The sequence below is a fragment of the Typopeltis vanoorti genome, chromosome 15 (assembly GCF_054136105.1).
Source record: "Typopeltis vanoorti isolate ZY-2024b chromosome 15, IOZ_Tvanoo_1.0, whole genome shotgun sequence".
NCBI lineage: Eukaryota > Metazoa > Arthropoda > Arachnida > Uropygi > Thelyphonidae > Typopeltis > Typopeltis vanoorti.
Genome location: NC_143563.1, coordinates 58,706,302 through 58,718,427, shown reverse-complemented (window position 1 = coordinate 58,718,427; position 12,126 = coordinate 58,706,302). Strand labels below are relative to the sequence as shown.

General features: G+C 35.3%; 1 protein-coding gene across 1 annotated transcript in view; it reads left to right on the top strand.

Annotated features, from left to right (window-relative positions):
• The window catches only part of mael (germ-plasm component protein maelstrom), a 216,816-nt gene that overhangs the window by 180,019 nt on the left and 24,671 nt on the right, over nt 1–12,126 (top strand). The window contains exon 11 of the mRNA XM_090405551.1: nt 7,497–7,682. Within this exon, the coding sequence (XP_090261677.1) occupies nt 7,497–7,682 (186 nt within the window). The remainder of the gene's footprint in view (nt 1–7,496; nt 7,683–12,126) is intronic.

Below are 12,126 nucleotides of genomic sequence, written 5' to 3'. Positions count from 1 at the left end.
TGAAGCCTTTGGCTCTTCATATAATTAGCCTGTACTTAAATTGTTATAAACTGAATTGAAAGAGGCAGAGGAAGCTGGTTTGGTGTAAAAGCAAGAGAAAGAAAGGGTTGCATGCTATTTCCACTATCACATTCCCTTCATGATGTAATCCATTTATATGGATTAGATTACGTTTGACATCACTATAGAGAAAACTTACGGCGAATAGTTTTGAAACACCTGTTTTTCTAACTTCCCTTTTCGTTTGAAAGATTCAGTTATTAGGAAAACTTGAATATGATTCTTTGATGTTATCTATTCAATCCCTTTTTTATTTTAGAACCTCATATCTGATCTCTAGTCTTCAGTCAACTGTTTTATTTCTAATCTGATGTTTAGATCCATAAATTGAAATTAGTTGATAATAATATTGTATTGTCTTGTATACTGCTACATTGGTGTCTCAGGTAATTTGTCTATTATTCCATGTAAATTATGGATCGTCACCAAATCTCCTTATCTCACACCATATAGCATCAAATTCACTGCTTTTACATGTCCTTAGCTTACTGCTGCTTTTGTTGTTGGGTGTAGTTCTTCTGCCTGTTATCAGCAACACACCTCTTTCCATCCTGTTCTATACTCCCTGAAAAAAACAATACTCCTAACGTTATATCCCTGTGGCTTGTCATCATCAGGTTCATTAATGCCAGTTGCACCAACAACTGTGCATTCATTTTGGGGTGATTAATTTATTCATCTTCAAGACTTGAAAAACTGTATTCATCATTTTCTGTTCATTCCTATTCTTACTCCCATGAAATATCCCTAAACATACAATCTTTATCTCTCTCTCCAGTTTTTGTACTTCCATAATCTTAATCACCTTTTTCCAGACACCTAATACAAAGTCCATTAAAGTACATAACATCAGTCATATATAATTTCTTTAGTACAAGGAAATTTGCTCCATGTATCTACAAACTTCACTGTCATTCTTTCTGCACAGTCTATGCATAGACTTTCTTTCAAACATTTCCCTTCTCAGTTTTTCTCCAGTCATACATCATCTTATCAATTCTAGTTACTTTTTCATATCTTTTCTCATTCCATACTAGTCTTAAATGAGATGTTGTTCATGCTTACCTTCATTTTCCTTTGTTTCCCTTTTCCTTTGTTTTAATAGCATCACTAAAATCCTTCATCTTCATATCTGGAAAACACAACTTCATCACACTCAAGTACACCTCCTTACAATGGAAACGCTATATAATACTCTCTCTCACTTTATCGTACATTAATTTCTCTTCTTTCATTTATCTTGCATTACAAGTTACATATTTCTCCATTCACTTGATCATGCTCTCTCATCAATCTTCGACCACACTTTCATGTTATCATTCTTAGGTCACTCACTCTCACCAACACTCGCACATTAGCACCTGTTGTGACATTCTTTGCGTTTTTCCTCTCTCACTTTAAAGTAACCTACATTTCTGGCACCCACTTTTGAAATACTTTAAAAGTTTCTTGCATCTTTCAAATCACAAACCATTTATCCTCAATAATTAGTACACATGCATACTAAATCTCAAAAAAAATCCCTCATTGAGTTCTTAACAGTGATGTCTTGGCCACCATTGTTCTTGTTTTCATTAGCATCATACACACACACTGTTCTATACTTGTATGCAAGATAAAAATACTATATAAACTCTGCTATGCCTAGAACTGATTAGAACACTCATTTTTTAATTAAAAACTCGTATAGCTGAAAATATTAATATCTCTTTAGCAATGGCTCCAACACTCATCTTACTGCTCATACAGCACCAATATATTTGAACAACCTTTCTGTTGGCACCTTATTGTATGTCTTTTTCAGATCCCCTAATGTTAGACTCTTTGCTTTAAAGCAAAGAACACACACTTACTAAAGACATTCACAAACATTGATGCCCATTTTGGGATTCAATCTGTAGCCTTGTTGGTTGTAGAGGAGGTGTTGCTGTTCACTTGACCAATCGGAGTAGACTAGCAACTATGTCTGCATAAATCTTATGGAACACTCATTAGGGAAATTCTGTTTCATTTCTCACATTGTTTTACTTCCCTTTTATAAAATAGGTTCAGTGAAATCTCCACCTGAATCATATGAAAGTTGATTATTTATCTGATCAGGCTTGAATTATGCAATATAGCCATCTAAAATTTTGATATCTCTTCTCTCCTTCCATATTTACTTGATTTGCATTCCTCTTGAATGTTTTCTAACTCTGTTCTATTAATGCCATATCATTCAATACTTTTTCAGAATTTATTATTTTTATTTTATGAATCCCATCTAAAAATAAACCTACAGTATATAGTACCACAGACAGGCTAAAGATTAGATATTCTGCAAGCCCTGCCCTGCTGTAGGGCCCAAACAAGATACTTTTTCAAACCACTGCAGTCCTCTTATAAGCAAGTTGGTAGTCTTACACTAGGTGACATAATTGACTTTCACAAGAATCACTACTGTGAGATTCACTTCCACAGCATATTAATTGGAGAATGATTGGGTTATATACTTGGCCAACCAGGTCTGCAATTATTGCAGACATGCTGAAAATCCCTTTCTTCATCTAAAGGTTATCTAACAAAATGTGTAAAAAGGCATAGAAGACTAGTAGAGAACTATAGTACTAATGAAGTTTTAACTTAGAATTATGTGGCTTTTATAACAAACTCTCAAGAATATGAATTTGTCTAGTTTTGTCACTAAACAAAACTAGACAAACACTGTTTCCCAAACTGTTAATATATCAATCATTGCAAGTGTTTGATGGAAAGAGCACTTGCATCATAGAAATTTATTTTATCAGCTTTAAAAGAAAAAAATTAAGTAAAAAAAACTCATCAGTAAATCATTAGCAAATCAGTTATTTTTCTTTTATATACAATATTTTGAAATATGTATACATTGTGCATGTACTTAATGATGTTTCTGTGGCAACAGTAGCCCAGTGTTAAATTGTGAATGAAGCTATGTTATGTAATTTATTATTTTTCATTCACATTTAACATGGCTTATTAAATATTAATCATGGTTTATATAAAATTGTTTATTATTCCTTAATTTAGAATTACTAATTAAATATTTACTCAAAATCTGACCTGCTATTAACTTATAAAATAATAATATGTTTAGAATTTTGTTTAACTAAATATATGTGGTGTAACGTAAAGTGTTAATTTATATTTAACTGTATACGTAATCAAAAAGTTAAAGAAGTAGCTTAAATATTCTGTTGTTTTTATTTGTGAAATATTTAATGTTATGTAATCACTCATGAATAATAATCGACCATACATTACATTAGCGAAATGTTTACGTGCTGTCTGTTGTCATGGAGACGCACACGTAAACAACCACGAGTGGAGTAGAGCGTGGCGTTCGAACGTAAGGTGGGAGTGAAGGTCAGATAGATAGATATAGAGAGAAGAGTGAAGGTCATAGATAAGACGGATATAGAGAAGAATTATTATTAAGAGTGAGGAGAGAGTTTTGCGGAACCAAGATTATATAATCCTCAGGGCAGAGATTTATGAGTATAGTGTTCGAAAGTGAACCTATAAGTAGTGAAACATAAAGTTTAATGTTATAAGCGAAATCTGCTGTTGTTATGAAGAAAGGTTGATACCGTAATCAGATAAAAGGAAACTGGACAGTCAATGCGAAAATTCTGATTAGTTCTAGTTAATCTGGATTACGATTAAATTCTATGTTGCCCTAGGAAAAAGTTATATTGGTTACTTGGAGAAAAGTGAACAGGAAAAGATATTAGTACCTAATTACTGTTGTTTGGAATAGTGAAGTGCGACTTACAGTAATACAGTTTAAACTATGGAGAATATTTGTTATGTGTGTTCTGCTAATGTTAATTAAGTTAATTCATAAGTGCTCTCTCAATAATTTGATGTATTGAAGAATTTGTCTGGTAAGAGTAGTTGTATAAGTTTCTCTATTCTAGCATTAACTGTAATATACCTCCGATGCTCAAGGTCCAGGAATATAATTGCTTGGAATATAGCTTACGTAGTTTATTGCCTGCTGTGAATATAAACATTGAGCTGATAGATTTGTGAAGACTGAATAAGATGTGAAATTGTTATATTAACTTGAGATAAGAAGATTTGTGTTTTTGAGACTGTGAATAGTATATGAAAGTTAGAACATTGAATTAGCATCAGTGACCTAAGAAGATGTGTTAAGTTAATTGTATAGTTCCATTTTAAAATAGAGTTCTTGTATTTGTATCATATATCAAATGTTTTATTTTGTTGATCTAAATATTGTGTTTGCCTGAATTCCTTATTATTGCACCGTTCATAAATATTCGAATCTTGCGGGAACCCCAAGTAAAAATGATAATAGATGATTCGGCCTAATGAGATGACTGTTAACTTAATTTAGAACTGATCCTACTATTCATATAGACTAATCTAAGAATAGGGTGGCGCAGTATAAATATAAATTTCCCTACTTTTGGATCGGTGATCATTTCGTAATTAGTTGTATTATTCATAAAAGTGACTTGAAACTAGATAGAATTAGAACACGACAGAAAGGAGCCGTCGCGACACCCAGTAGTAAAATGTTTTACTGCTTTTATATGCTGTACATTTAAATCAAACTTTTGAATTGGAAAATGGGAGGAGAGGTATTGTTTCAATGTTCTAAATGAATCTAGAGCTTTGTATGTGCATGCATGCACCTGCTTATACATATACAGACAGACCCTAAGATACAATTTGTGCTTATGTAAGAAATTCACTGCTGCATTGTCCTAGTTCCTGTGCATCTCTTGCTGTGAATGCATCTATATAGTTTTGTGCTTATTTTCACATTTGTAGTGAAAATATTGTGATGAAAAACAGTGTGAATAATATCTAAATATTATTCACAATGGCTGGTGATCTAGAGATGAAATTATGGATAATAAAGAAATATGAAGATAAAGCTTATCGGGTATAGCATGCGAACTAGGTCTTGCAGTATTGATAGTAAATACCATAGTGAAGGATACCTTGCATATAAGAGGACATATTAAAGGAACAGCCAGCATGAAAACATCCATGATAACAAAAAAACATGAAGGGACACTAATGAAGATGGAAAAACTACTTACAATATGGATGGAAGACCAGATCCAGAAATGTGTTCCTTTGAGTCTTATGACAATACAGGATAAGGCAAGAAATTTATTTTGAGGACTTTAAGGGCAATTATCCTTCAGGAATACAGTTGTTTGCTGCAGGCACTGGTTTGTTTGCATGTTTTAAAAAATCGTACTGCTTTCAAATAGTCAAATTGTAAAATATATTTAGTGTGTTCAGTGTTTAAAAATTGTTGAGCTGGATATGGTGTAAAATGTATGTAACTTACGTATTTATTCTAGTAGCAAGGCTTCTACGTTGGTCACACATAACTGGCAATTAGCTTACTGAATTAATGCATATAAAGGATATTAATTAAAGGCAACTTTAATGAATAACTTCAATATTTCGGCAATGTCACTAAACCGCAACTAAACCACATCCTCAACACTTACTTAGCCGATGGCTATAATTCCCCCAAAAAATACTAAAACCAGTAAACCACAATCCCCCCCCCCCTCCACAATAAAGATTACACCAAATCTATTACCATCCCTTACATCCAGGGCACCTCTGAGAAAATAACGAATATCCTCAAAAAATATGATCTGACTTCTTGTTATAGACCATATAAAAAGTTGGCATCCCTTATCCGTTCTACCAAAGACCAACCACTTCCCCTAGACCTACCTGGCATATACCAGGTCCCTTGCAGCTGCAAATTGTCCTACTTTGGCCAAACAGGCAGGACAGCAAATATCAGGATTTCAGAACACAAAGACTACAGCCACTCTGGGCTGGCAGACCATGCCTTAGATACCCACCAAAGAATTCGTTGGAAGAAAACTAGAATAATACACCGCAGCAAGTTTAAGTACAAAAGATTATTCAAGGAATCATCAGCAGCTCTAAAAAAACATTCCAAACCTCAACAAATTTGGGTGCATGAAACTCTCCCAAATTTGGGAGACTTACATAACTTCAGCCCAACGGCCAAGACTTTAGCCTGCCAGAGGGCACCATTAGGACTTTAGGAACAATATTAGTTTCTTGCCTTCTTCCTCATTTGCTTTTGTTAGTGCCTGTGTGCACATACCATATTTTTATGTTCCTGAAGATGGCAACGTGACGTTGCTGAAATATTGAAGTTATTCATTAAAGTTGCCTTTAATTAATATCCTTTATATGCGATGTTAATTCCGTAAGCTGATTACCAGTTATGTATTTATTGCATGACGTTTATATATATATTTTTATTCTATTTAATATTTCTGCATTGCATTACATGTTTATTTTTTACATATGTGTTTAACATGAGAAAGTATTATGAAAGGTCGGGAGAAGGGGGTGGGGGAATCCAACTTACATAAATTTTGACTTGCATAAGGAATTGTGGAAATTTACCTATTTATATTGAGGAGTGTCTGTATATGAGACTACTTCTGCTTATTGGAGGCCTGAAGTGGCTTAAAAAGTTCCTTGTCTGGTCTCTACAGTAGGGTTTCTGGACCTATGTAAAAATAAATAAAAATGCAAAAAATAGGTAAAATTAACTTTAAAAAAATCCTTAGCCTACAGAATGTACTGTAGATTTACAAAAAAAAAAAATTGTGGGTGGGAGTTGCATAAAAAAAAGTGTTGGGACATTTCCTGTTTTTAGATGAAACATATCGGTTTCGTTTGCTCAGTCCCTTTGTCATGTGTGACGTGCTGATGTAAATTACTCTGTTTACAAAAGTTAAATATGTAGTTTCCTATATATATTATATATGTACATTTTTAAGAATAATTAGCATGGATAAAGCACCATGTATGTTTTAAAGAAACAAGTTTGTCTAATTTAGGAAATTCATGGCATTAAACTTTTATGAAAATAAAATTAACTTTACTTATTTAAACATGAATTAGATTATTGGTTATTTGTCCAATAGTTGCTTTTGATAATATCCAGATCTTTAAACATGATCAGCATTACTGGAAAACACTTAAATCGGAAGCTAAATAGCTTATGTTGCATGCCTCCCCTTATTTATTTATTTTATTTTTTAAACCGCACTTAATTTTCAGTAACAGATTTCTTAATGTGTTACTTGAAAAATTAAGAGTATTTTTAAAATAATTACATTGTAGCCACAGGCTGTAAAGATTGTCAACCAGTATTTGGGAGGTGGGGGAAAATGCTTCTTTATCATTTAGCAGGTAGATAATCATGACTATTTTTTTAAAATAAATGACAAATCATTCAAATGAATAACTAAAATTGTTTATAGCAAGTATCTCTAATATCTTTTGTTTTGAACTTGTACATTCTTTCTGATGATTTAATTTCATAATGGTAGAGAGTAGCAAAAATTGTTTTATATTGATTTGTTCAGTTTCAGATACCACTAGACCCCAAACAGCAGAGCCTTGCGTTTTGGAAAAAGCATTTAGTAATATCAGTCTTGAAAGGTCTCCTGAGACATCCCAAAATGTACAGTCTCAATTATCCAGTACTATAAGGCAGCCAAAAACTGTTTCATTAGCTCAAGCATTCAGATCTGGAAATGTCAAAGATGCTTGTAAGTGCTTAATGATTGATTATTGATTCCTGGATAATTTATGGTGTGCTTTTGTAGTTTTTAAATCTCGAACAAAAACACTTTCAATTTCATATTTTTGTGAACATTATTTGTGCAATAAAATTTTATATGCATTTTCATGCACTTAGAAGAACAAGTAGAATTGTCATATTAAGTATCTGACATGTTTGACATATCTGACTAACACTGCCTCTTGATGTAATTCATTCTTTTGTGGAATGAATGAATGAAGAGTGCAAATACAGAATCCACAGGGGCCAAAGAAATGGTTTCCTCCACTTAATTTTCTTTAAAATAGAATTGGTAGTATGGAGTTTTAACCAGAATTTTTAAATAATATGTTAACTGTTGTGAAATGTGTATAGTTTATACTGTTTACCTTAGTAGTATTTATTGTGGTGAGTACTGTAATAAGAAGTTTCTTCAGCTATATTGTGAGTATACTCACTTGACCAAAACATATGCCTCAGTATCTAAAACTATGATATAGTTTTAGATTAAAAATAATGATATCTAATTTTCAGATATCATTATTGATATCTGAAAATTAGTAAAGGGAGAAATCCAGTACTGTACAGAAATCAGTACAGAACAGAGTTTATTTGTCTAAATATTTTATTTTTAAGTCAACCACTGTAGTTGAACTCTTAGGGTTTCTTCAAAGAAATAATTTGTTATAGTAAACTTGGGAAGTACTTCCTCCTTTCCCTCTCAGACTGATTTCCCAACACACACACACCTTCAGAAATGTTAGTAGTTCATTGGGAAAGATACAGAATTTTGACACTCTCACACTATCTGGGTATCTGATTATGCTTTTCTTCTCCTTGAACACTTTAATGGAACCTTTAAGGCTCTCTGGGTTCATTCTTACATTGCAAGATTTAATATCATGGTACTTATTGACACTGTAAGTGTAGTATTATAAATATGTACGGGCCAAACCAAAAATATTTTCATCTTTTCATTTTTAATTCAGTATTATCATCAGATTCTTAATATGTTTGCTGATAACATCAAATTCCAGATAAATTTTTGTAGTTGATTTCTCACCATGCCAATTGCCTACTCTGTTATTTCTAAATCTAATTTTTGCTTTTTTAACTAAAACACCTAAAGAGCCAAAATATTTTACTTGTTCTTTAGGTTTTCTTTTCATTTCGAATACAGTCAATATTTTCTATGTTCCTCTGTTTTCATAGTTTTTCTCTTTTTATTGCTGATTTTCATTGTGTTATATCTGTAAAAAGTAAATTTTGAATATAAACCCAATGTTTCTTTTGGGCTATTGTCTTGATGTAAGTGTATAAATATAATTGAAATCATGAATTAAAAATAAATAAATAAATAAAGGCAAGTATTAATGCTTCATTTAAGATTAATGCTTTCATTGGTAGGTTTAACATTAGATTTTTTCCATGCCGATTTTCATTTAATTAAAAATTAGCCTAGTATCCAAAAATTATCCAATATAGTGCAGTTGGGTTTGATTATATTGGTATTGTTATGAGTTTATGCATAAATATGTATTTTGAAAATCTTCTTCTGCAGCTTTTCCCACTTAAGTAGGGTTGCTGTTTGTGGTGAGCCTTCTCCACAACTTCCTGTCTTGGGCTGTAGCCACATCCAAGTTCTTCATCCTCGAGTCCTCCTCCACCATCTCTTCTTTGGCTGCTCGCACTTCCTCTTCCCCTGCACATCCATCTGCATGACCTTTCTTCTCACATACTCTTCTTCCCTCCTCATCACATGACCAAACCATCTCAACCTTGACTGCTGTATCTTTGCTCCTAAGTTCGTACTTTTCACCGTTCCCCTTACGTAGTCATTTCTCAGATGATCCTTTCTGGTCACACCGCACATTCACCTAAACATTCTCATCTCTGCTACCTCCATCCTGCTGATGTTATTTTTCCTCAGGGCCATAGTTTCCAAAGCATATGTCATAGCTGGTCTCACTACTGTCCTGTAAATTTTGCCTTTTAGATTGATCGGCACCCTCTTATCACATAGCACTCCAGCCATCTCTCTCCAGTTCCTCTATCCTGCTTGTATCCTGCATCCCACTTCCTCCTCAGCCTCACCATCCTCTTTCATTGTTGAACCTAATTATCTAAAGTCACTGACCTTCCTGATGATGTTTCCTTCCAGCTCCAGATCTGTCTCCTGCTGCCATCCACTTTGCAACACATATACTCGGTCTTACTTCTGCTCAGTCTCATACCTCTCTCTTCCAGTACTTTCCTCCAACTTTCCAGTTTGGCTGCCACTTCTTCTCTTGATTCTGCATACAGCACGATGTCATATGCATACAACATAGTCCAAGGTGCGTCTTCTCTCACTTCCTCTGTCACCACCTCCATCACAATATTAAACAGGAATGGACTTAATGCAGACCCTTGATGCAAGCCAATTGTCACTGGAAAACTTTCTGTCACTCCCAGGCAGGTTCGAACACTTGTCTTCACATTTCTGTACAGCTCCTGCACCAACCTGACATATTTCTCCGGTATCTTCTTCTCCCTCAGACACCTCCAGACTTCTTGCCTTCGCACTCTATCATACGCTTTCTCCAATCAATAAATACCAGGTGTAGCTCCCATTGCTTCTCTCGAAACTTTTCCATCATCTGTCGTACCCCAAAGATAGCATCTGTGGCCGATCGACCAGGCATGAAGCCAAATTGTTCTTTTGCAATCTTCACCTCCTTCCTCAGTCTTCCATCAAGAACCCTTTCTAGGATTTTCATTGTGTGGGACATCAACTTTATTCCTCTGTAATTCTTAGTCTTGTGCATCCCCTTTACCCTTGTAGATGGGGACAAGAGTACTCTTCCTCCATTCCTCAGGTATATTTTCCTGTTTGGCAAACTTTCATGAACAGTCCCACAGCAGGTCAATTCCCTCTTCCCTCCCTAGAGCCTTCCATGCCTCCACTGGAATCCTGTCTGGGCCCACTGATTTTCCATTCTTCATCCTCTTCATGGCCTCCTTCACTTCCACTCTACTGATGTTCTGCAGCATCCCCTCAGAATGCTGCCCATCTTCTCTGTGAGTCCTCGCATTTTCCTCAGTCAAAAGTCCCCCAAAGTATATTCTCCATCTGTTTCTTATGTCCACATTCCTCCATAATATTCTTCCTTCAGCATCTTTGATCTACCTCACATGTACGGTGTCCTTTGAAGCCTTATTTCTACATTTTGCCAATCGATAAATCTTTCTCTGTCCTTCCTTTCTTTCTAATTGATCATAAAGGTCTTGATATGCCATGGCCTTCACCTGTGCAACAACTCTCTTGGCTTCTCACTTTTTCTCTCTGTATTCCTCTCTGTCCTCTTCCACTCTTGACACGTCCCACTTCTGCTTTGCCTTCCTCTTAGCCGTCACTGCTTCTTGTACATCATTATTCCACCACCAACCCTCCTTCTGCTCTGTAATCTTTCTGGATGTTTCGCCAAGCACCTCAATTGCACAGCTTAGAATTACTGTTGAATTATGTCTCCACCAGTCTTGTACACGTTCTAGTCCATCCGAAATCCTTTGTAACACCTTCTCCCTAAAACGATTCCTCACACTCGCTTCTTTAAAGCGAAACCACTTAATTTTCTTCCTCCCATGTCTTCCAAAGGTTCTTATCTTCGAGTTTATTTCAAAGTCTGCACACAGCAGCCGGTGTTGCTGCACCACTTGATATGTTGGGATTGCTTTACATTTGTTACTGCCTTAAGATGTTTTCTTCTAGTCAAAATGTAGTCAATCTGTGAACTATTGTAGCCACTTTTAAATGTTATCAAATGCTCTTCCCTTTTCATAATTGCCAGATCAAACGCTACTGCAAAGTCCAAAATCCTCTCTCCTTCCTGGTTCATCATTTCCACTCCATGGCCACCATGCACCCTATTCTGTCTCCCTATGTGTGTCCGTTCAAGTCTCCTCCAACAATCGCCATCTCGTTTTCTTTCAGTTCCCTCATTTCTTCATCTAGCACGTTCCAGAATTCATTTTTCTCTTCTTCTGTACAGCCAACTTGTGGGGTGTATACACCAGTTGCTCTTCTCCAAGTCCCAGTTTCATTCGCATGATCCTGTCGTTCCTCCTACCCACTTCCAGTACTTCGCCCTTCATTCTGCCACACACCACAATTCCTCCATAATATTATGGAATATTCTTTATTCGCTCCAGAGTAGAACAATTTATACCCATCTCCTAGTTCCTTTGCCTTTTCTCCCTTCCACCTTGTCTCCTGCACGCATAAAATGTCCAACTTCCTCGTCATGTCTGCCACCTCTCTTCCCCTTCCGGTCATGCTTCCAACATTCAACGTTCCCACTCGCAACATTCTCTCCACTTGCTGGGCTCACTTCTTTAACCGCAACCATCCTTGATGCGGTAGCCCTCGTCCACTTCTCACAGCTGTAGGGCGA